The sequence below is a fragment of the Saxophila tyrrhenica genome (assembly GCF_035928015.1).
Source record: "Saxophila tyrrhenica strain CCFEE 5935 chromosome Unknown scaffold_1, whole genome shotgun sequence".
In the NCBI taxonomy this organism is placed as follows: Eukaryota; Fungi; Ascomycota; class Dothideomycetes; order Mycosphaerellales; family Extremaceae; genus Saxophila; species Saxophila tyrrhenica.
The window spans coordinates 1,765,471-1,789,996 of record NW_027041733.1 but is presented as its reverse complement, the minus strand read 5'-3'; the positions used below and the strand labels follow the sequence as shown (position 1 = coordinate 1,789,996).

The following is a 24,526-nucleotide window of genomic DNA, read 5'->3' as shown; positions in this document are numbered from 1 at the left end:
GGCCGGTCCATGCACCCCCCCACCGCCGGTGCCGATGGAACAGTGTCTCACGTCTTCCATTTGACATGCCAAGGGTGTCTGGTTGAGAGATGGCAGCAAGTCCACCGGCGCCCACCAGATCGCTGTCGTGCTCGTACTGCGCCAAGAGCTTCGGTCGCGTCGAGCACCTGAGGAGACACGAGACCTCAGTGCACACCAAGAAGCAGCAATATCATTGCCGCGATTGCGCGAAGGAGTTCACTCGGAAGTGCGTTCTTGTCGCCCCTTTTCAAGCCTGGTGAGATAGGCTGACCACACAGCAGGGATGCGCTGGCCAGGCACGAGCTCACTCATCAGATAGCCTCGCCGAGTCTGCTTTCTAAGGGCGCGAGAGCCTGTATTGCTTGTGCGGTAGCTAAAGTACGTGGATCGATTGGGGGCAAGAGGTCTCCGAGACACGATCAACCACCGCGGCGTGCTATGAGCGCAGGCCATACCGGTCTCTTTCTCGAGAAAGTCGCTGACTGCTAACCTGCCTCTCCATGATCTAGGCACGCTGTTCCGGAGACACGCAGTGCCTTCGTTGCGGCCAGCGTGGCATACACTGCACGTACCCTGAGGTAGCTGGCCACCAAGATGTGACTACGGCACCCAACGAGGGCGCCGGCATGCCCGTCGAGAACGCTCAAACCACGGTAAGTGCTTGACAAGTATCTACCTCATCAATACAAGTGATATTACTGCAGCACGGGAATCCATATGGTAGCATGGCAATTACTTCATTCTCGGGGAAGCGCATTCAGACGTGCCGTTCTGGATATTACCTGACGGATGAGTTCTCCCAGACAGCAATTTTTCACCATGCGGCGCCCTGTAACACAGTACTGTTGATCGAATTTTGGAGACACCTGCTAACCGTTGTCTCGCTTCAGGGGCCTACTTATGTGCAGGCGAATTTACCGACCCCATTTCCATCTGGACCACTAAGCTACGATGGCGAATTTTGGGACCCAGGTATACTTTCGGCCTCCAACTGGCTAGACAACGTCGTGGACCTTGACTTTCAGGGTGTGTCTCCACAATTCGACTTCTATGGCATTTCACCGCATAACTGGAACCCTGGCCTCTCTGGACAAGCGCCTAACGAGCCTGTAAGCAATCACATGCAACACAGCGCAATATCACCTGTAGCTGTCGCATCTACTGTTTCGGGACAATCGGGCCATTCTGAAAGCGCAGCAGATGTCTGTGCTGCGCAAGAAGAGTCCGAAGTCCGTCAGGGCGAATACTATGTCGATGGAGAACCAGCGAGACTTCCAAGGACCAAACGTAGACGACTGTCATCCAGACTGCCAGCTAGGACAAATCAACAGCAGTCACAGGCTACGTTCTCCCTGCAAAGCCCTTCGAGTGACTCATTCGAAAACAAGCACCGAGTTGCAATATCTTCTCGCACATATGAGCAGATTCTTAAGGCTTGGCGGAGCGTCTGCCTTACCAGTCTAAGCCCATGGCCGGCTTTCGAAGCATCAGATCCACCAACGAAAGAGCTATTCGAGCACTTACTTGGACTTTACTTTGTATCGTTCCAACCGACCCTGCCATTTGTACACGTTGCAAGCTTCAACCCTGAAACGACAAATTGGATCCTAATCCTTGCGATGACTTCGGTCGGAGCCCAATATCTTGAAGCAGACGGAACTTCAACACTGGCCAACTCCTTGCACGAGTTCTGCAGAAGGTGTCTATTCTATCAAAAGGAAGTTCAAGATTGGTCACCAATGGACGTATTCCAGCTTTCGCAGAGCCGTTTGCTCAACTACATTGGCCTCACGTACTCTGGGGACACTCGCCTTCACAAGGCCGGACTAGAGATGCAGCATATTCTGAGATCATCATTCGACGAGGTTGCGGACTCGTTAAAACAAAAGGCGGGACCTGTGTCAGATGAGAGCGAGACTGGTTGGCTCGAATGGTCCCAGCGTGAGGCAATAAGGAGAGTGTCGTTCTCGCTGTTCCTAATACTCAGCATGGCAGCTTATCACTTCCAACGTCGGCCTCTGATTCAGCTGACCGAATGCGAGCTGACACTACCCAGCCACGAGAAGCCGTGGAACGCTACGACTTGTGCAGACTGGCAGGCGGCAGTCCGACAACATTCGCCCGCGCCAACGTTGGGCCAAGCTCTCCAAGAACTGTACATTGAGAAGCGCATCCCTCGAGACCGAGGCGAATTTGCGCGGATCATCATGATCCATGGGCTGTTCCACCGAACGTGGGACGTATCAAGATACTTCAGCAACCCTTTATCTCAATGGGAGCCAACAGCTAAAAAGCAAACCAGCTCTGAAGTCCTCCCTACGAGCCCTGTCTGGACTCCCGGCATCACGACCTACAATCGCTGGCAGAATTCGGTCTGCGACTGCATGGATGTTCTGCACTGGCAGGCCAACGCTACGATTGGTCAAGCGCAAGGCCTAGAACATCCGACTGTTGGATTCCTTCACCTCTCGAGAGTTGTGTTGCTATCGCCAATTGACTCTATCGTGCGATTTGCCGAAGCTGTGGCGAACCGCAGTGATGTCACCGCCGTCTCCAAGGATAAAGAATTCATACAGCGCTGGGCTGTGCAAGGGCAGTACAAAGCACGCTTGGCAGCTATTCATGCTGGGACAGTGTTCTGGCACATCAGGCGATACTCCACTGACGGCTTCTACGAAGCTACTGCTGTCGCGCTGGCGACACTCATGCTCTGGGCTTTTGGCACCTTCTCCTCCAAGCAGACTAGTGGACAACAGACGGCACCACGCAGTCAAGAGCAGCAAATTACTGCCGATGCTGGAGAGAAAGGGCCGGAGACTACGGACGACGGCAGCGATGACACAGTCTGCGGCATCATTCTCCTTGACCGTCCGACCGATGACGAGCTTGTGCAGCAGTTTATACGAAAAGGTCACACGATGCGAGCCAATATCTCTGGCGTAGGTGATCTCTACGGGCCTCGAGGACCGGAACGAGTGCTACAAGAGGGATGCAAACTTCTCGGGAGTCTAAAGTGTTGGGGCACAAGTGACTTGTGGCTGGGCCTGCTCCAACGACTTGGACGGACGTCCAAGAAGTGAACGTGTCCAATGCGACCGGCGACTGTGAACAGTGGCCAGCATCCTACGGCCGCTATTGTACAGCAGTTCAAGACGCACGAGTTTGAGACAGAAGACAGGCCTTATTGAATACGATCCTTGAGGTTCAGTCTTGAAACAAGTCTACTCCTGCTATGACGCACCCGGTTCATGCATTATCCGCTCCTACTACGTTCTGAAAACTCTTTCAAGGACTTTCCAAAACTCATCAGCTTGCACATCCATGGAGAATACTCATCCAAATCGCCAGGGCTGGCAGTACCCCTGGATCTTCGTGCCTGTCCCACCACCTAAGCCTGGCACAGCCGCCAAACAACCGCCGGTGGCTAAAGAGCCCTTTCGCGGCGTGCTCGTCTGGCCAGATGCGTACCCAAGATCACCCCCCGACAGCAACAAGGAGGTGAGAATGGAAGAGAAGGATGTAGACAAGGAGATGCTGCGTCTTGCAAACTGGGAACATATCTCGCTACCCCGGATCCTGGGAGTACCACTCACGATCGCCAAAATGGCCTGCCGCCGATAATACCGACCTCGAGCGCCATCGTGGCGCCGAGATCTTGTCCATGGACTTCGACTGCTCACGACCGGCTGAAGAGGTCCTTGATGTCGTGCTGGATACGGGGATGAACGCATCGATTCGAGGCAGGATCATGGTAGTCCGTGCGGGCCGGCATCCACTGAGCGTTCAACATGTTCGATTACAGCTCGACTATATCGACGTGCATCTGCAGGAGATTGTCAAGTTGACTGGAGGCAGCTACAAGGAAGTGGTGGACGGGAAGTCGATCTTGCGGCCTGGTGTGATTCGCGGCAAGACCGTTGACGAAATGAGGAGGCTCCAGGAACAGGTGAAGGAGTGGATGGACCCGAGCGTGTTTTCGAAGGAGGTGAACGACACCATGGCGAGCAAGGGACAATGAAAGGGGCCACCCGTCCACATCTGGCAGTCTTCTCCGAGACAAGTTTGCGGTCGAAGGCCGTATCACTCTCTTCAGCGGGCGGTCGTTGTCTGTGAGAAGGTCCCTGGCCCGCTCAGACCTAGTGGGCCGCTTGCACTGCCGACTGCTTGCATGACTACGAGTGAAAGCGGCGGGAGTTCCAAACACCGCTGATTGCACTGTATTGATTATGCGAGATTCATGGATTGAATAAAGCAGAACCATTGTTCAAGTGAATGATGTAGCGAGCTAGCCTGGAATAGGCAGCTCCGGCTAGCTGGATATATGTACTTTAGCCTACACCTGAACTTCATGTCTTGACATTACGAAACGTCTCAAGTCCCGAGTAGCAAGGACCTTCGCATTCATGCTCGCATAGGATTCATCCCGAGTTCACTTGGAGGACTGTCGCCGCGGACATTTACTCGACTTCACTGCCGATGCGCCTCGGAGCTACCTAGCCATTACCTCACTACATGGTCCTCTTCATTTCCACCACGACAGTCTGCTTGGGGAGCCAACAACAACAGCTCGACGCTCCGGAACCAAGTAGAGTTCGACCACCTCGCAAGATCTGGCAGCTGCAACCATGGCTTCACCCAGTGGGCGTGCGAACAGCACCAGCTCGCCTGGCGGACAGTCGAGCGCGGCGATCATCCTAGGCAGACAGTACAAGCAGATGCAGACCGACAAGGACATCCCAGGCATCAGCTGTGGATTGGCAGATGGCGACAACATCTTCGACTGGGTCATCATGCTCATGTTGGACGAGGAGCAGGACAGCTTGTATGGAGGTGAGTGAAGGCGACGTGGGCAAGGACGGCAGCGCAGTACGTCCGTCCTACCTGCTACTGAGCCCAAGCTCTACGAACAAGACAATGCAGGACCATCAGAGTGCTAATGTTCCGTCTCTAGGAGGCTGCTTCCGCGCCCGCCTAAAGTTCCCACCAACCTACCCCCACCTCCCGCCAACCATGAAGTTCGAAACGCCCATCTTCCACCCCAACGTCTACGAGAACGGCGAAGTCTGCATCTCCATCCTCCACCCGCCCGAAGACGACAAGTACGGCTACGAGCAGGCGTCGGAACGCTGGTCGCCGGTGCAGACGCCTGAGACGATTCTGCTGAGTGTGATCAGTATGTTGGGTAGTCCGAACGATGAGAGTCCGGCGAACATCGAGGCGGGGAAGCTATGGAGGAATGATAAGAAAGAGTTTCGGAAGAGGGTCAGGAAGTGTGTGAGGGATAGCCAGGAGAGTGCTTGGGATTGAGGCGAGAGTGAGAGGGAAGGGGTTGTGCTAAAATGGCGTTACGATCATTGATGTGCATATGGGAGGCGCTCGTCTTACGGATGGCGGATGAGGAACGCCCATACTCAGACCTGCTATAGGTCCCGGCTATCAAATGCCTATTCAACGTCACCGGCTCCCACGAGCTATGCGAGTAATGCCAACCCATCCAATGTAAACGCCACCGCTGAAAGCCCCAGTAACCCAAAGCATGACCGTCACTCAGCAACACCAGCCATTTGCAACGCTTCCTCAACACCATCAACAAAATAGTCCGATCCTCCAATGATATCAACAATTCCACTGCGCTCAAAGCTCTCCATGACCTGCGTCTGCTTCAGTCGGCAGAAGATAACTTGCGCGCCACTGTTGGTGTACTCTTGCACGATCTCCGTCAGGACCTGCACAGCGCAGGCATCAATGGCAGTCAGACCCTGTACGTCGAATATCAAGATCTCGTCTTCTGCCCTCACGCGTGGTAGTGAAGGATGGACGTCGTGTCGTCCATACCACTCGAGCCGCCGTAGCCTCGTTCGCAGATCACCGCTGTTGGCGAATGTCAGAGGTTCGGCGATCCGAACGATCAGACATTGGTCGAACTGGTCGCCTTCTGGAGTGATCTCGGCATCTTCGAAGAGATGTGTCGTCCCTGGTATCCGTCCTAGGATCTGTATGCGAGACTTCGTCGAGTGGCGAACGAGAGTGAAAAGCGTGATAAGGATGCCGACAGCAATGCCCAGAGACATGGAGTAGCACACTGTACCAAGGAAGACCAGCGCCATTAATGTCAGCTCCTGCCAGCCGCGCACACGGAGGAAGAAGCGGAGGTCGTGTGGAACTTCTTCCATCATGGACATGCCGACCGCTGAAGCCATCGCTGATAAGACGGCTTTCGGGACGTAGTATAATCCGGGCAATATGAAGAAGACGCAAAGTATCGTAATCCCACTGAGCAAGACGCTGGCCATAGGCGTGGTCCCACCCGCTTGCACGTTCAACTTGCTGCGCCCGAACCCTCCGAAAGCTGGCAGAGTCATGAAGCAGCCGCCTAATACGTTCGCAGTTCCAAGCGCAATAAGCTCGCGATTGGCGCTCAGGGGTGTGTTCTGGAGCACGTTCTTCTCAGGTTTGATGCTTCGAGCAGTGACTGATGACTCAAAGAAGCCCAACAAGGCTGACAAGAAAGACGTCGTGAACACCAACTCGATGTACTCAAACTTGTCAAACGGCCAGTCCAAGGTCGGCAGTTTCGGGCCAGAAGTGCCTAAAGCTCCTAGAATTTCCAGTCCACGCTTGTCGAGACCGAGCCTCCAGGTAATGATGGTAGTCACAGCGATAGCGAGCAATCGATCCGGCACCAGAGCTATGCCAGGAAATTTTGAGCGCAGGGCTTTCTGCATTGATCGGAAGACCAGGATAAAGGCCAATGTCGAGAACGCCACAATCGCCGTGAGTAAATGCGCTTTCGAGATATTGGTGAGGATGAAGTAGACTTTCAAGGCTGCACTGCAACGCGAGTAACCCAGTTCTCGCGAAAGCTCCTTCAGTCCAAGTTCCGGTATAGCCTGCTCTATCACAAGAACAAATCCAACACTTGAGATGAAGCCTTGCATAAACGGCCGGTTCAACATACTGTCGATGAAGCCAATCCGTGAGATACCAGCCACGAGAAGACACAAGCCCGCCATAGCTGTCGTGACCCCAGATATCTCAGCGTTGAGATAGCTCTCCTCGCTCCCAGCCGCAGACTGGATCTGCCTCACCACTGAACCAACGAGCAGTGATCCGGTCGCCTCAGGCCCAACGATCATCTGCGGGCAGGATCCGAGGAATGCATACACCAGCGGGTGTATGATGAATGCGTATAGCCCACTGATCGGATCCACCTGCGCGATGATGGCGAAAGAAAAGCACATCGGCACATACAGCGAAGCCACTGTGAGCGCGGCCAGGAAATCGTCGCGGAACCATCGTGGCTGGTACTGAGGCAACCAGCTCAAGAATGGCATGTAGTATGCCCACCAGCGATACCGATTTCGACTCCGCTCGGTGTTGAGGAGAGATTCGTGGTCAGCGGTCGCCCAGGGTAAAGCCATGCGGTATCGTCGTCCGGCCACGACGGGGGAGGAGAAGCTGTCTTTCCGAGATGGTTTGATCGTGCCATAGCTTTGACTGCTGCGCAGCCTGGTGAGGCCGTCGTCGTCCATTGTGCCGTTTGATGGCCTGGTCAGATTCTTCTGATATGTTGGCGGCGGTGTGCATTACCGCTGGGGAATCGCTACGGGCTGTGGTAGGGACTCGGTCAGAGGTAGATAGGACGTCTGCGACTTCACAAGCTCGTCTCCAAGGCGCTCATGTACATGCGTTGTAATTGAATATACCAATCAAAAGTCGAGTCGAAGGCGTGCTCGAACAAGCAAGCAAGCAAGCAGGGAGCGTTCTTCGAGGATTCTGTCGGCGAGGTCGGAGTCGGGATCAGGTCCGCGGCGTCCAGCAGCTTGAAGTTCGCTCAAATCCGCCTCTTCTCCAAAATGCGAAGATAAGACGTGCAACTGCAGCGCTTGAGAGGATGCTGAAAAAGTTGGAGTCTTTACAAATGCGCTGGCACCGCTTCACTCGCAGCCAATTAGGAGCGGGATGCTTGTGAGAGCAAAACCAACACTGGAAAGACCATACGCATTGGCAGCATCGTACTGATTCGAAGAAGTCGGTACGTTCGTAGAATGCATCGCTAAGTAATGGTGTGTAATGTTCAACGCTCAATGCAGTTACGACCAGCCGCTTACAGCTCCTTGAGCCTCGCCAGCACCCTTCTCAGAGGAATACAAGCACCTTTCGACATGCTCCGTAGCCCATCTGGCTCCGCCGCGCCACTCTCACTCCTCTTGAGCACTTCCTCCACGTCCTGTATCTTCCTGTCCAACAGTTGCTTGCCGCTCGCATCTTTGTAGAGCCAATGGAAGACATCCTCCAGGCCCTCTACACCACCTCGCACACCCTCCTTCGACGCATTGATCCGGTCCACCGCATTGATGATGAAGGAGTTCGCTCTGAGATAGGTCCGCTCGTTATACAGGGCGCTCGGACGCTTGGAGCTCTCCAGATCTGCCAGGGGTTCGTATCCAGCCTCGTTGAAGTACGGCTCTCTCACGAGAACAAGGCCGAGGATGCTCACAATGACCTGGAGCAGGGTACTTCGAGCCGGAGACCAGGATTCATTCTTCGCTCCATCCCAGGTACCCAGAAGCGATAGGCAGATCTTTCCGTCTTCATAGAGGTTGGGATTCACTCGTCCAACGCCACCCAAACTGCTCTCTGCAGTCCAGTTGTGGAAATGTGCGTGTGGAGGGTCTGTAGGGAACGTTGAAGGCAGGTAGAAGTCGACGACAAAAGGTGCATCGGCGTATGGTGTCTCCGCGGGCCCAACAAATAAAACGCGGATGAGATCCATTCGAGAGTCCCATGTGCGGACATATACTTCCGGAGGTAGATTGCCGGCAGTGCGGAGGATTTTGTGCTCCTTCTGCACGCGTTTCATGTGAGTAGCGTTGTTTGTCGATGGCTGGTTGGAGTAGTGGTGGCTCGTTGGCGCAGGGCCTTCAAGCACGAGGTACTGTTCCGGCCCGTTTGTTGTGTTCTCCTTCATCGCATCACTGCCAACGTTCCCGTCAGGATCTGCGTTGGTTTGATTGTGCGGCGGCGTCACGGGATGAGAAGTCGGCGGTGTCTCGTCAGGAACATCAATCATATTGACGTCCTCCTCGCCAGATGCGTCCGATTCCCAATCCTCATTTTCGACTTCCTCCTCATCCAACGGTACTCCGTTCTCGTCCTCGTAAGTGGCATTGACGCTTTCATCATCCTCACTCCTCTCCATCGAATCGTTGTCAAAATCGAGATAGTCATCTTCAGAGCCCCATCCTTCAAAGTCCGGGTGTAGATAGCCAGGGTCGCCCGGCACTCCGTACGGCTCTCCCAAACCCAAACCGTCTCGTTCCATAGCAAGAGCAACTTCCTCATCGGTCGTCTCTTCATCGGAAGCTCCTTGCTCCCATCCGTCAGGTTCGCCTGTTCCATCCGATCTTATCGCGACGCGGACATGCTCTCTCAAGACCTGAATGTCACGCACCTCCTTTGCCGCGCCAAGCCGAATAGTCAGGGTTCCATCAAGGCATGTATCGACGATCTCGCCAATCCAGTCGACATCATCTTTCTCATCATCACCGTCCTTTTGACTTCGGGCCTCGTCCATGAGAAGCACCTTGTCACCTCTTCGCACGTTCATGGAACCGGGTGCATCCACATCGTACAGACTCATCTCCTCCTGCTCACCGTCCGCTCGACCAACCAGACCCAATATCAGACTTCTCATTTCATTGCCCTCCTCGAGATCCTGGAAGTATTGCATACACCCGCCGCTGCACCACCGCATCGTAGCCATGCGCTCAGTTGGGTTGACTGTCTGCACCACGCCCACTTTGCTCGGCTGAGACATGCCTTCCGTTCCAGGTATCCGTGAGAAGTCGAGAGTATGCGCGATCTCCCCCGGCCACGCAGCATGATCATCGTCTATTGAGCTGTCGGGCACCAGATCGATGCTGCGTTCCTGCGAGATCGAAAGGTCCTGCCACTGTATCGTGACATCTGTCTGGAAGCCTTCCAACCGGAAGACGTTGAGGTCATATCCCAGGGTATCTCGACGATCCAGCCTATGCAGCTTACCGTGGTGCGTGGACCCATCATATTTGACACAGGCGCCTGCAAGATCCTTGAAACGGACGACTACGCCGAGCAAGCCGAAATCGGTCTCTGGATTGGAAAGTGTCGTCGAGGTCGCACCAGTGGTTCGTGGCCTCCGCGAGCAATCATAGATGCGAAAGTCTTCGGATTCAAGATCGTCGCTGTCAAGAAAGAGAGCAGGTTCGGATGCTCCCACCGCGCCAATACGTCGTTGCAGCCACTCAACGTCGGCGCTCACATTGCGGGTGGCAACAACGGTGCCGATGGGTGGAGTGTTGGGGTTGTATTGCCCAAAAATCCAGTTGCTGCGGCGCAGGTCTGGCTTCTTCGAGTAGGCGATATCTCCAACGTAGAACTGGTCGAGAGCGTCGTCGTGGTGTCTAGCCTGACCTTCATGGATCTCAACCACATTGTTGTCAGCGAGCTGTAGTGTGACCATCTGGACAAGCTTCTCGATCCGTCCCAGATGATTTTTGTAGACGAACAGGTCTTCCACGTTCAGAGCATCAGCATATCTCAATTCTGAAGCAGGGACATCAACGAGTGTCTGGGGTAGAGTGGTTGTGTAACGGCCATAGACAGACAGCTCGTTTCCAAAAGCCGGCCATCCTCTGAGTGTGTTGTTACCCCGGAGTGAAGGTAATTGCAACTCTGGTAGTGGTTGAAGTACGAGTCTCGTGGACGCGTTGATAACCGTGCCACTCATAGCATCCCGTACGTTACGCTTGACGATGTCCCCGATCAGGAGAGACCGGTCCAGCAGCTTGAGCTTTGACTCGTGGATGAGAGAGGATTCCATCCTCCTGTGCCATCGAACGAACACAGTGTTGGGCGGCGGCACGCCATCCTTAAGAAACCGCTTGTAGAGCTTCTTGGGGACTCCGTCGCAGACTATTGGGTCTGCACTGTTGCGTGCGGGGTGAGGGAGGTGAGTGTCAACGTCTCCGTGGGTCCCCTCAACAACTCCTACATCGTTTTCGCCGTCCTTGTTGGCGACAAGATCGTCCGGGAAGAGTGGCGCCGGCATGACTGCGATGGATTCAAGATCGGGCTACCGGTCGGTTCCTGACTTCCTGTTGCTACGCATCTCCAGAAAAAGGAGAACGATGAACTGTTTGTAGTGCTGGTGTTTCTGTGCCTCTTTGTTCGTTTCGTCGCAAGGTTGTAGATCGTGGCGATGGGAAAGGTCGTCGGAACATTGGTAGGCGCAAGAACCATCCAGGCCTGGAGAGTGGCGCGGCGGGAACGGCCTCACGGCGGATAGAACCGGCGCCAGCGCGCTTGGGCCTTCTCGACTTACATACAACATTCACTTCCACATCGCCAGAACCGCGTATACACTCAGAAAGGCGCCGAGCGCCATGGACCCGCTGTACGAGCTGCTGGCTCCCTACTTCGATCGACCAGAGTCGCCGTCCGACCACCTACCACCCCCGGCTGCTAGCGATGCCCACACCGTCAGCTACCTCACACGGCTGAGCACTCTCTCTCTTGGGGATCTTGCCTCGACTGAGCCGGCCTCGCTTCTACACTCTGCTCAACAGCATCTTCGAAGTCTACAGGCACTCTCGAAACGCTCTCAAAAGGCTGTCATTGCCTCTTCCTCCCACCTCTCAAACTTGACCTCAATCCTACCGATCCTCGGATCACAAACCAAAGCATTACAAGATGGCATACCAGAGCTGGAGACAGCAGCATCGGAATTCGCGACCAAGTACAACAGGAGTACGGAGAACGCTGTCCTGGACCGGCGGAAGCGAACAATGCTGCTTTCCGGGAATGTAGACCGGGTGACTGATGTGCTGGAACTACCGACTCTGCTGTCTTCAACAGTATCTGCTGCGCAAGCTCCAGGCACAAGTTCAAGTTCGAGCACGTCTACCTCTTATGCTTCAGCATTGGATCTACATGCCCACATCCGACGGCTGAACACTCTCTATCCGCATTCAGAACTGGTTGGCGGCATTATGAAGCAGGCAGAGTCGGAAATACAGAATCTTACTACGATCTTAATCACAGCACTACAAAGTCCCTCGTTGAAGCTAGCGGGTGCAATGCGGACGATCGGCTGGCTCAGGAGAGTCACCCCGGATCTCGCCGAAGACGGCTATGCCACGACGAAGCAACACGCTACCTCAGCAAGAGCACTCACCATGTCCAAGGACGCCCAAAGCGAAGACGGCGCACTCGGATCAGTATTCCTCATCTGCCGACTGCGGACTCTACACATGACGCTGAATGCGCTCGATCCTCTACGCGAGCTAGCCGACAACGAAACCACCCGCCGGCAGCAGGGTCTGAACAGCAAACTGCTCAAACAGCAAGTCTCAGCCAGCGCACTCGGAAGCCAGAGCGAACGGTACCTAAAACGCTACATCGAGATTTTCCGGGAGCAGAGCTTCAGCATCATCAGCATGTACAAGAGCATCTTCCCGTCATCCCTGCCAACGCCGGAGATTGCATCAAGCGACGAAGGCGACGAGGAAGCAAGCCCGGGTCTGCCGTCTCCACTGGCTTCGTTTGCCTTACATCTATCCGCGACGCTCTCGCGCGAGCTTCAGCAGTATCTACCGAACATCGCGGACAAGCAGGCGCGAGAATCGCTTCTGACGCAAGTACTGTACTGTGCTGGTAGCTTAGGGAGGCTGGGAGCGGATTTTGGCCTGATGGTTGCGATGCTAGAGGCAGACTTGGAAGGTTCTCTGGAGGACACAGAAGACACAGCAGACGCGGATCCTGAGTGGGTGCAGGTCATGAAGAAGCACCGTGTTCAAGCGAGCCGGCTGGAAGTGCTGTCTCGTGGTGTAGGCGGTAGGAAGGCTAGTGGGGAGGTGCTGTCGCCGCCGCCTGTATCGGCTTGATAGAAATGCCTCTGTGTGAGACAGTACATACCTTTCCAAAGCTGCAGCCTCGTCGCTGCAAGAATCCGAATGCGTGAGAGCACTTCGTTCCCACCATGACCATAGATCCCGATATAGCCGGTGCTTTCCGGCAACGGGTCCGCTTAGGCCTTCTAAACGGATGACAGTAGTTAACGAGCAATCCGAGGTTACTAGAGACGTCTGGCAACCGGTAGAAGAGCAATTGACAAATGTTCCTTCCCAAGACAGTACGATCCTGCGAAGTGTCTCAATCCTCATCTCAATCGCTTCTATACGTCCGAGAATCCCATGTGTTCTCGAAATTTGACACACCGACGGGTAATTGGTTGTGCCTGTCAGCGTAGCAATGGAGTGTTGCGACCGACCGGGTTACTGGAATGTCCTCTGCCCAAAGTGCCAAGAAGCCGCCGCAGCTGAAGTCAGCCTACAATGAGACAGTACCCAGCGTATAGTAGACAGCTGAGCAGAACCTTCTCCTACTGCGATTGAGGCTCTGCACGCTATAAGACAAGAGCAATCACCAAGATAGGCAGGTGCATGCCTCGAAAGTCGTCTCTTTGGCTGCTGTACAAGCTGCAGTCGGAAGCCGCCAGAAGCCGCCGGCTCCAGATCTGTGGCACAGGTGGCTCAACGAGAGCTTCTAGACCGTCGGGAGAACAGTTTGGGTGCTATTTTTCGGTTCTCCCGGCTGCAAGCCACAGGCTAGCCACGTGTAGCGACGTCATGCAGCGTACTTTTCTTCAACACCTCCAAGGGATTTGCTGTAGACCAATAGAAAGGTGTTGATTACGCGGGGCGGTCTGTCGTGGTTGTGTCGTTGTGCTCTTCCTTGTGGCTTCGTGCAGATGTGGCACGTCGTAGTGCCCGCTGTCAGCCCTACGAGATGCGGTCCGTCTATGGAGGTTACAGTACTCCATCCGTTCACCCGTGCCCAGAAAGCATGCTGTATGCGCTCAACATAGGCGTGTCCGCATACACAGCGAGATGAAAGCTGACTACCGCTTGGCGGTCAATATCACCTGGCCAAGACGTTGGCACGACAGCGCCAGATGATGGATGGATAGAGTTGTATCGAGCGGCCAGACTCCGCGGAGGTGTTCTTGGATGCAGTGGTAGTATCAGCTCGCCTGGTATGCGAGCGGGGGCCACGGTGGTTGCGGCGGTCATGGCTTGATGTAGGCTCCTTCTGCGAGGCTGTTCGAGGTAGATACGGTCGTAATGCCATATCAGTTCAGCAATACAGTCAAGAAGGAATGCGTTGAGGTCGCTTCGGCGGTGCCTCGGATGGTGCGAAGATCGCACTCGATGCCTGGGTAAAGTGGTGCAGTTCCTGAGTCAAGCGACCGGCTCCAAGCAAACCGATAGACGGCAGGGCTGCACCCGAGAGATGCACAATAGTGTGATAGGTGGGTGAAGGTGGCGCAGCAGCAAAGCAGTCGCCCGATCAGGACGATCCACGCGATGGGATTTGAGATTGATAGAAAAGACTCTTCGCTGTTCATGCCTGAATACTAATTACATCCACAACACCAGCACACCGAATACAACCTCACAGTCAGGTCATCATTGGAAGGATATCTCCAACACGCTCGTTCCCGAGGAAGCCGCTATTCTACCGCACGTAGAGAGTCGGTCGCTCCTTCCTTCCATTCCGTTCGAGAAGTGTTCCAGAATTTGGAAGGTGCCAAGGGCCGAGGGCGCCGAACCCTACAATACATGCTCGTTTCGATGCCGTCACTGCAGGATAGATTCTTTCACCTTTCCACCAACATTCCCCCGACACACGGCTTACCAACGCCGCACTCTGCATATCAAAGCGAACACGACGACTATATCTACCACCAGCACGACCGCCACCGTCAGCCGGTACAAGCAGTACAACAACCAACGACACGCCACTGCATGAACAACCAATACTACTACGCTCACCCAGACATCCGGGTTGAGGCATCCACACCATCGCCATTGCCACCGCCTTACGACGCGCGCCAGGACTCGGTTGCATTTGGCAACGGGCCGGTGTTCAACGGGTACGACGACTGGCAGCAGATGTACACGTCGGGCATGGGAGTGCCTGCGACATCGACTCAACGCCCGTTGAAAAGAGCAAGGACGCACCAGAGAACGCCCTCCGCCAGTACCGTCGCATCCACAGGCCCGGCATCACCATATACCGCAAACTCGCTATACCCGCAAATAGCGAACACCGATTACTCTCCCAGCTCGCCAGGGCAGGCAGCCTACGCTGACCAACCGCTCTACCCGAAGAACCTGCCCACACCGTCGCAGACGCCTACCGAGAGTTCTTTTTATAACTACTACGTCCCGAGCCAGGCTGCGCACACGCCCAACGCGCACCTGGCTATGAAAGGGTTTGCCATCGATCACCACATCACAGACGACATTCCACAAGAATTCTACCATTCCTCCAGGCATTCAATGGCGAGTCGCGGCAACAACTCCCCCTCGACGCCACGATCTGGTGCTGGAGAGGGTTATGATGCGAGAGGTTACAACCAAAGCGGAGACTTCAGAAATCCGAACCCGAGCGTGCAGTTCTACCGCACGGAGTCGCAAGCATACCAAGATGAGCTGTACAATCCTTCCGCGAACTACACATCCGTCCCGGCCGCTGCACCCACACACAATAACGTCGACCTCCTCACACCTCACCGAAATTTAGTCAGCGAGCGATTACAGACTGCGAACCTTGCCCGGTCCGCTTCGCCGTCCTCTGCGATCTCTCGTGAGCGATCACCGTTCAGAGATGGCTCACCTCTGGCGCCATCCGGAGCTGACTGGAACCCGGCGGCGCAGTCTGTAGGCACAGCCGCAAGTATGCGACAGCAGCAGAGGGCAGAAGCCGCCAAGGCAGAGTATGATTACCACCACGTACCGCCCACACTCAACCGAGAGCCAACCAAGACGATTTCGCCAAAGGATGCAGTCTTGGAGTACACCGATGGCGAGCAGTCGTCTCTATTCCAGGACAACATACCCGGAGGCTACAGGCCGTACACCGGCAGCAACGAGACGTGGCAACCCGATTATAGCAGCCAACCAGCCTCTTCGTTTGGTAACCTGGTGGCAAATGGTCCGAACACCCTGATGCCTCCTTTCCGGGCCAACTCATCTGAGGGCAACGCGGAGGCGAACTTCAGCTTCACTCAGCAGTTGCCACCCACCCTCCAGCAACAGTCTTCTCAAGTACAAGGCACTCAGTACCAGAACAACTCCTACGTGGCACCCAAGATGAATTATACGGATACCAACCCGGAGTTTCCGGCGCAGCTGACCTCGATGGAGTCGTCGGTAAGCGAAGGTGGCCCGCCCGTCTCGTCTCAGGAGAGCTATAATCAGACTTCGATGCCACACCGGCCTTCAGACACTCGTGCTCACACTGGGACTTACACTTGCACCTACCATGGCTGTACTCAGCGCTTCGAGTCTCACAATAGCCTGCAGAAGCACAAGCGAGACACCCATCGGTCTCAGCCACGGGAGCCTACGTCAGACGACAACTCGGAGCCATCCAACTCGCCGCGCTCGACTGAGTCACCAACGCCTTCGACAGCAGGCATGACCTCCGCCGCCATCCAAGCACGCAACTCGCAGGCCGGACCACACAAGTGCACGCGCATCAACCCTTCGACCAACAAGCCTTGCAACACGATCTTTTCGCGGCCATATGACCTCACGCGGCACGAGGACACCATACACAACAACCGCAAGATGAAGGTCAGGTGCCCGCTGTGTCGGGAAGAGAAGACATTCTCCCGCAACGATGCGCTGACGCGACACATGCGCGTCGTCCATCCGGAAGTTGAGTCGTATGGCAAGCGCGGACGCCGTGGTGACTGATCTTGGTCGCCCATGGATTACGTGCGATGACAAGACTTGACCGACACGGAATGGTCGCGTGTCCATCCGCGTGCCGCATCTAGGTACTAATGAGATGACCTGACGTGGTGGGTGAGGCTCAGCTGTGCTTGGCACTGGATGTGGTACGATGATTGCGAATGTCCCTCGCATCTCTTTCGATCTCAACACCTGTTCGACTTTGCAACTCTCCTCGGACTCAATATCGAAATTCTTCCGATTACGTGTGTGGCGACACGAAGCTTCCGTGCCACATCCTTCCATCTCGGGCGCGGCAGGCGTTTGCAGGGGTTTCGGCGACACTCGGCTCGGCCGGATGCGACGACTTTCTGTTGGGAATGCTCGAATGCGACACAACCACGATCAATAATTCACCAGCTCAACACGACACAAACCGAAACACCCTTGCTCTCGAAAAAAGACCGGTAAATCAACCGGCAATCTGACGAACCCAACACCGCCAATTATTCCTTTTTGTTTCCGCAAAACCGCACGGCTGGACCGTACGGCATGATGAGCGCTGCGCAGCGACTAGCATTGCTTTCTCTTTCTTTAGCACGGCATAGCATCACGGCAAGCATGGCAACGGCGCAATTTGAACGGAACGGCATGGACGAGGATGAATGATGGCAAAGGGACGACATGTATGAACAGTATGTGGATGGCTTGAACGGGGATTTGGTGAGCGACCTGGCTTCGCTCTCATGTAATAGTATTAGCTGTGGTAGCTTAGAATGGCTATGAGGAAGTGGTAATATTTACTTAAATGTTGTTCATCATCTCTATCTTCCTCTTCTCACATGGGTTTCATAGGCTGCTGTGGAGACGATAGGATGTAGGGCGATTGGCACAGCTAGTGAGGGCAGGATTTTACACCTGACTGATGACCAACGTGGATGCAAAACGCTCCAGCATAGCGGCGAGTGATGGCGACCCATACCACCACCATTTGGCCACTACCTTCCTACGCACAACTGACCAAGTCGAGTGGCAGGTTACCAGGCTTGACATGTACTGCACTCGGTGTCTCCGCTTGCCTCGAGCACGTTGTATCTCGATATCTGCGTCGAGTGGTTCTGGTTCTGCCTACCTAGCCCAAGTCTGGCTGAGACGAGTATAGCATGGAAACGCCGCTCGATGTCCAGCAGACGTAGCGGACGTCTCAGCGAGCGTCTTGCTTTCAATTATTGGGTGCTGTCGTCGTTGACGTATTGTGCTTGACGAGGGCTCCCTGAGGACGAATAGTGGTATTGCGGCGCAAACGCTGCTGCGTCTGTAGGAATCTGGGCAGTCGTGCAAAAGCAGTGCGGTGATTTGAGTCTTTCTTGGATGTTGACGTGGTAGCAGATTGATGGGTCGTGGCGTGGCAATTGTTCGGATCTTGGAGAATTTTCTCTCGCAGATGTTGTGTGAGTGCGGCGCTTGACCCGTATCCGGAGGCTGTTGATTTACTTTGATCCTCTTTACCGTTGCGAGTCTTCACTCTGTTAATACCTGGTGTTGTCAACGGACGGCTGACGAAAGGCTCTTGATCTTGCTGGCGGCATGTCGCTCAGGAATGGGCATCAGACGGAGCTGCTGGCACCATGAGCTCTCTGTCGTTGTGTGATGCTCGCAAAAACTCTCAGCTGCTGTAGCTCCACGACATTCCGAGAGCTAGAGTCCGTCCTGAGGAAGTTTTACCTTTCTTGAGACAGATCTCACGTCGAGCTCGTCCGCTCGCGCGTGCGAACAATGGAAGGCAATCAATGAAGCACAGCAGCGATAGGCACAAGTTGTGGTAGGGCGATCGACTTGCATACCGTTGCGAGGTTATCGCTTAGGACAGGCTCAAGGACGCGATCCTCTTCCCTCGGAATGCGGACAATGCGCCGATCGAGGGCGTCTGAGTCTTCAACCTCTCGGATGGTTCCGAGGCTCCCTGGTCGTGGCTGTCGCTGTACCCCTCTCTCATATGCGTATTTTCAAGGTTCTCCGCTGCGCTCGTGGGCTCGTGAAGGTCTCTGCAGGTTTGCAGCTATGTATCGGTACCGAAGTGTAGAGCTCTCGATCTCGTGACAGACCCTTGGGGATTTCAGGCTGATGCTGCTTCGGACCGCCTGAGCCGGCTGGAAATTGCTGTTAGGACAGGAAATGGTTGAGCAAGTGAATAGGGATTGAGCGCTTCGTTGCATGCTCTCCTTCCGGCTTGGGAGAAGTCATTGTAGTCGAGTTTAGCATCATATCGTCTCCAAGTCCATCCCTCGAGATCTCCACACGTCCCCGCCTCCCCGTCGTGCGGACCAGCTGCACAATGCGTGACAAGGTGGGACGGCGGCGCGTCTGATTGGAGTGCAGCGGGGTGTACCGAAGGAGATCGTTAGTCAAAGGCCAGCCAGTGCAGCCGCTCTCGTGACAATTGGGTGTCTGAAAGCGTGCAAGTGCAGCGTGAAGATGGAGGAGCCTGCCCTCTTTCTCCGCACGCCCCCCTGATCATGGCTGATGCATGCTTGCGCACTTGCATGGGCCGCTTTTGGCGCTGCTCTCCTGCTTCCTACTTTAGCTGCATGACACGCTCGAGGCCCTGCGTTCACCATCCGTCCTCCGGAAGCATCAGTAGAGCATTCACCAGCGCGTTCGGTAGCCTCGAAGCAAAGAAGAGCAGGCAGCACGAACAAGCACCAGCGCAAACACAACCCCCTCGAAGCGTCGTCGCGAATCATCGATCATCGGGCGGCAAGAGAGCAGGCAGTGGACAGTGCGCACTTCATCTGGACTTCCCCACAACCGCTCGAAGTCTGTTCCTCTCCCTCCCGACCTTCTTGCAACCGCAGCTCCACCACCCAGAACCTCTGGAGTCCAGCTGCCACGATCCACTGCTGGCCCAGGCCTATTCTATACCGCCTCGACGACGACGAGGTACTGGCCAGCGTGCGCCAGCGCCAGCGTCCCGGTTCAGGGAAGCTTGGAGACAAAGGCACACGAGCCCCACACCTCACCTCGCCCGCAGCGTGCTGAAGGCAGTACCCGAGACCTCGTTGCTCAATGTGAATACCACTGCGACAACTACGCCTATCAGTACACGACGCGCAGCTTGTTCCGGAATAGAGGAGCGCTCAAAGAGCGTTAGCGATGACCATAGGTGAATGCCTCTGCCCCGCCACGCCTACAGCCTCGACTGACACGAGCCCAGACTTTCATACGACATAAAAAGACACCACGACGCTTCTTCGGCATGTAGCTTTAGCTTACGACATACGATAAAGGTGTGTCTACTCGCAGCGCATGGAGGGTGGTTGATCTCGCTGACCAAATGACCACCAGTATTGCGACCCTGTAGACATAGAATAGAGGACCGGACCGGACGGATTTACGACCAAAAGTAATACTCAGGTACGTCCATTTGACTGTTTCGTTCTTCTCGGTCCGTTGGTTTGGTAGCACAGGAAGAATGAGATGGCTATAGCAGTTGGCAGTGGCGGTGGCCGTGCTGGGGTACGAAGCGTGTGCTGGGACTTGGATGCCCTTGGACCATCAACCGATCTATCAGCCATAAGATTCTAAGGCCGTATGCGGGCGAACATCGTGTTACGATGGTCTGCGAGGCGTTGCTCGAAACTGGAGCTACAATGGAGTGCCATCCACAGAATTTTTTGGGGCCCGCGTAGTGCTTCGCTGGATCTTTCTGCGCCTCCCATACTATTGGGTTCAAGATGATTCAAAGAACATTGGCTGTCATGCCTGGACTATGCTGCTGTCGTCGAAGAGCTCTTGGCTTGTCTCGTCCACCTCGCCTTGCCTGCCATTGCCGATTTGTGTTTCGTGTCCTCGTATCTCTCAACGACCTGCTCGCGCATCTCTTACAATGACGGAGGGAATTTCGCTGACTCTCACTGCAGACATCTTCTTTAGACCTTCGATATTTGCGTGTGGCGTGTTTTATGAACCCAGATATGAATGTAAGCTTTTGTGGATCTGCTGCGTGCGCGCCCGACAATCTGACCGGTTTGATGTAGTCTTTTCGACGAGCAACACCAGATTCGGAGGCCGTGGCCTCATCCGAAGACGAGAGACCCTGGCCCACGGCAAAGTCCTTCGGCAGCTTGCCTCGCAAAGAAAACAGTGTCCCAGGCCTGGGCGGAACGATCTGGTCCACCCAGAAGCGGGACAGCTTCAAGATGGAGAAGGCTGCCCAGCGAAATGCAGCTCGTGAGGCACGCCTGGCTGCTCCAGGCGGTGCCCGTGGCATCCTGAGAGCCGAAGGCACACCGTCACCGGCGGCTAGTGATGCCTCTGGTGTGCTGCCGTTCCCGATTCCGATGCAACCGGTGCCCAAGGCCGGACGATCTATGTCACATTCCCAGGGCCAGCGTGAGGTGCCTACCAGCACGAACGACCATACTGTCCTCCCTCTTGGCCTGCTGGCTGAAGAAGATGCTGATACGGAGTCCGAGTCTGATATGGGTGGAGGACTAACCCACACTACCTCTCACCCGCCCATTGGTACTTTACACCGCACATCCACCTTGCCGATGGCCTACGAATCCTACTACGGCGGATCCAACGGACGAGATGCTGGGCATGCTGTTGGAGGAGCACCGCGAATCGAGGCTGCTTTCGCTAATCTTTCGTTGGGTATGTCTGAGCTCACATCCTTAAGGCTTCCTTGCTGACCGCCGGCCACAGACCACCCACCCCGTCGCGCCCAATGGCAAAGCAAGCTCGGATGGGACGACGTCCCCAACGTCAACGAATCGCGCCGCCACTCGCTTGCTGACATCCCGACCCGCCGCGGCTCGGTCGCTGGTACGGATAGCCGGCCACAGCTGGGTGGAGCGGCGTACTGGCCCGATCGGATGTACGAGTGGAACGGCGGTGCTGTTGAGGCGGAGGCGGAGGGGTATGCAGATTGTAAGTCTTTCGATTCGATGTCTCATATCTCAAAGTGCGGTTTGCTTGCTTTGCATGCTGGAGTGGAGGAAAATGCGTGGTCGGGTGCCCCAGGGTTTCTGGAATGGGACTACTTGGACTAGTTTCTGGCTTCTGGTCACTGGAAATTGGAATCCGGATCCTGGACTTGGATTCTCTGGAGGATGTGAGGAGAGTTGGTGGAGGATGATCAGGTTGGCTTGTTGCTTTAAGGGCGGCTCAGCACACTGGATCCCAAGACATCGACGGGGCATCGGAAGAAGATGGCTTGCAAAACCGATGGGTCGTGGCATTGATGCATTCCGACTCTTCCCCGAATGAGCGCTGGCGCAAAGACGAGCACGATTGTTATGACCGCTTCCGTCCGGTCCTCTCGATCGACGTGAGGGTCTGCTCATCGTCTGGCGCTCTCAGCAGAATTCTGCGTTGTCGCTTTTGTGCCGTCCATGGAGACAGCACTCAAAGTGCCTTGCGCATGGTCTGGACACGCCGCGAGGATGACTTCTCGACTTCTTGCCTTGACGTTTCGGCGCATCCGAAATCGCCGTTTCTACGACCACGGTTGTATCCCCTCGATCCTCCTCTTACATCGGCGCCACGGTGTCGCTCGGTCCTTTGCGGTCTGCGCTCTTTGGACGGAGGTGTACGTCGGCGTGGTGGTGTTCACAGAACCCTTGAAAGGCTCGGGATATTATACTGCGCCGAAGACACTGCTGCACGGCTCAGCATCAGCACCATAGCGTCGTCGGGGTTGGCGGTTTAGGCTGCTTCGAAAGGGAGGAAGTGTTTGTGGGAGGATCTTATTGCCGTCCATCCATCGCTCGGCGATCTTGCACGGAGACCAGTCGATCGATGGGCCATTGTCGCACGACACAGCGAAGCCAACGGAGACTGTTCGCTCTGCTTTCGGCGGCTGCTTGCCCTCAGTTCGCCGTTGCTGGCGCTGTCGTCTGGCAGTTTATATGGTTGGGAGGTCCGTCTGGACACAGTGTCGCCATTCGTGGTGGTTGTTACCGCTCAACTTAAGACCGCCTCCGCTGTGCTCTGGCAGTTCGCCAGGTTGAGAGGGAGATGTTTGTCCAGACGTTACGGAACTGCACGCTCATCTTTTGAGGTTGTCTCGTGGGCGCCACTGGATCGCGATGTCGCCGTCGCATGAAGGACAGGCAGACAGCCTCTGGCGCTTCCCAATCATTTCGATGCCGTCGCTGTCGTTCTCTGGCGAATCGTGGTTTTGCGAGGAGATGCGTCGGGACATGGCCCCACCGCCCGTTGATCGCCGGGAGTGTTTCACGGTGCCCATTCGATCGCAAGCTCATGTTTGCATGGTCCCAAGAGGACTTCCAATCACCTTCATACCGGCGTCGTTCCTCTGGCACTTCTAGCTGGTGGTCAGGATGGCATGTTAGGAGCTGTCTGCTCACATGTTCCCGTCTTCTTTCGCGGCGCCTGGGCATGGAAGGCGATTGTATGTCCTGGTCTTGATGCTGCCGCCCGTTCATCGCTTGGGCTGGCCCTGTGGGTCGCAAAGGATACCATCACTGCGCGTATGCGGCTGTTTGGACTGCCGGCGGTGCGTCTTTGTCTGCCAACTTGATGCTGTCGTCGGCTCCTGTTATCTGCGCTGTTGACGCTGTTGACGCTGGTTTGGGCGTTATCGATGTAGCGTCGCCACTCGTCCATGCTCTACCGCTGCGGGGCATTGTATCAGGGTCGGAGGACATGTCCGGATGGCGGATGGCGCAAACGAGAATGTGAGGACCGGCGGCAGAGTTCCCTGTCTGTCAGCTGGATCTCGTCGTCGTTCTCTGGTAATGGACGCCGTTCATGCTGTAAAGTGGAGGTCATGAAGTTGACGCAGCGCCGGCACTCGCCTACAAATCGTCGCGAGGGGTCGCCTTATGGGTTCAGTGGATGGGGAACGTGTTATCGCATGGCGCGATCACGACTACGAGGATTGTTTGCGCTCGCTATTTGCTTCAACGCGGCGGCATGGTCGTTCTGGCGGTCCCCAAGCATCTGGAGGGCAAACTTTCGCTCGCGCGGATTTGGCACAACTCCCTCGCGGCTCGATGACGTTGTACTGTGTCTCTGCTCTGTTCTGCTCGATCAGATGAGGTCTTCTACATCGCTTCAAGAACGTGATAGTTGCTTGCTTCCCCTTCTGCGACTGTCACGAATGGCATATGACTACCTGGCTGCCTCCCCGTGGCCTGGAAGAGCTCGTGTCCCCGCGCCTTGGGCTGAACGTGCCTCCCTCCTGCCTGCCCCTGCGAATGCGGACCTCTACGCCCGTTCAGAACCATAATGACTGCTTGCTCTTCCTCTTACGACCGCTGCGAATGATCCCTGACTGCTCAATTCCGTCCGCGTGGCCTGAGACAGCCAGCACGCCGTCGTCCTGACTTGACTGTGCCACCACCCTGCTCTGCCCTGTGCAACGCAGGCCTCTGCGCCAGCTCAGAACCATGATATCTGCTTGCTCTTGCTCTTGCGATCGTTTTGGACGACCTCTGATTACCTTGTTGCCTCCTCATAATCTGGTACAGCCAGCGTGCACTCGTCCTGACTTGAAGCGCGTGCGTCCTGGTCTGCTCTAGTGACCTCCTGCCCCTACACCGGTCCAGGACCATGATATTTGCTTGCCCACCTCCTACGATCGTTGCGAACAACTTTTGGCTACCTAACACCCTCCCCGTCGCCTTGAATAGCCATCTGGACGAATCTCCAGCGCTCCGCTGCCCTCTGCTGATAGCACCGCCCTTTCGCGC

At 55.4% G+C, this 24,526-nt stretch overlaps 8 protein-coding genes across 8 annotated transcripts; 6 read left to right on the top strand and 2 right to left on the bottom strand.

The window, feature by feature from the left end:
* Positions 1 to 647: 647 nt before the first annotated feature.
* LTR77_000783 (uncharacterized protein) lies at positions 648 to 3,101 on the top strand (the record flags this gene model as incomplete). Its single annotated transcript, XM_064798048.1, has 2 exons — positions 648 to 674; positions 912 to 3,101. The coding sequence occupies 2 exons, from the start codon at positions 648 to 650 to the stop codon at positions 3,099 to 3,101; spliced, it is 2,217 nt and encodes a 738-aa protein (XP_064664282.1).
* A 241-nt stretch (positions 3,102 to 3,342) lies between these two features.
* LTR77_000782 (uncharacterized protein) lies at positions 3,343 to 4,039 on the top strand (the record flags this gene model as incomplete). The annotated part of the gene is made up of 2 exons (XM_064798047.1): positions 3,343 to 3,519; positions 3,545 to 4,039. The coding sequence occupies 2 exons, from the start codon at positions 3,343 to 3,345 to the stop codon at positions 4,037 to 4,039; spliced, it is 672 nt and encodes a 223-aa protein (XP_064664281.1).
* A 607-nt stretch (positions 4,040 to 4,646) lies between these two features.
* Positions 4,647 to 5,328, top strand: ubc15 (Ubiquitin-conjugating enzyme E2 15; the record flags this gene model as incomplete). The annotated part of the gene is made up of 2 exons (XM_064798046.1): positions 4,647 to 4,851; positions 4,973 to 5,328. 2 exons carry the CDS (start codon positions 4,647 to 4,649, stop codon positions 5,326 to 5,328), a joined length of 561 nt encoding a protein of 186 aa, XP_064664280.1.
* A 236-nt stretch (positions 5,329 to 5,564) lies between these two features.
* On the bottom strand, positions 5,565 to 7,553 carry LTR77_000780 (uncharacterized protein; the record flags this gene model as incomplete). Its single annotated transcript, XM_064798045.1, has 1 exon — positions 5,565 to 7,553. The coding sequence occupies one exon, from the start codon at positions 7,551 to 7,553 to the stop codon at positions 5,565 to 5,567; it is 1,989 nt and encodes a 662-aa protein (XP_064664279.1).
* A 575-nt stretch (positions 7,554 to 8,128) lies between these two features.
* On the bottom strand, positions 8,129 to 11,113 carry LTR77_000779 (uncharacterized protein; the record flags this gene model as incomplete). Its single annotated transcript, XM_064798044.1, has 1 exon — positions 8,129 to 11,113. The coding sequence occupies one exon, from the start codon at positions 11,111 to 11,113 to the stop codon at positions 8,129 to 8,131; it is 2,985 nt and encodes a 994-aa protein (XP_064664278.1).
* A 334-nt stretch (positions 11,114 to 11,447) lies between these two features.
* On the top strand, positions 11,448 to 12,947 carry LTR77_000778 (uncharacterized protein; the record flags this gene model as incomplete). Its single annotated transcript, XM_064798043.1, has 1 exon — positions 11,448 to 12,947. One exon carries the CDS (start codon positions 11,448 to 11,450, stop codon positions 12,945 to 12,947), a length of 1,500 nt encoding a protein of 499 aa, XP_064664277.1.
* Positions 12,948 to 14,870: 1,923 nt separating this feature from the next.
* Positions 14,871 to 16,829, top strand: LTR77_000777 (uncharacterized protein; the record flags this gene model as incomplete). The annotated part of the gene is made up of 1 exon (XM_064798042.1): positions 14,871 to 16,829. One exon carries the CDS (start codon positions 14,871 to 14,873, stop codon positions 16,827 to 16,829), a length of 1,959 nt encoding a protein of 652 aa, XP_064664276.1.
* Positions 16,830 to 20,779: 3,950 nt separating this feature from the next.
* LTR77_000776 (uncharacterized protein) lies at positions 20,780 to 21,859 on the top strand (the record flags this gene model as incomplete). Its single annotated transcript, XM_064798041.1, has 3 exons — positions 20,780 to 20,785; positions 20,843 to 21,461; positions 21,513 to 21,859. 3 exons carry the CDS (start codon positions 20,780 to 20,782, stop codon positions 21,857 to 21,859), a joined length of 972 nt encoding a protein of 323 aa, XP_064664275.1.
* Positions 21,860 to 24,526: the final 2,667 nt, after the last annotated feature.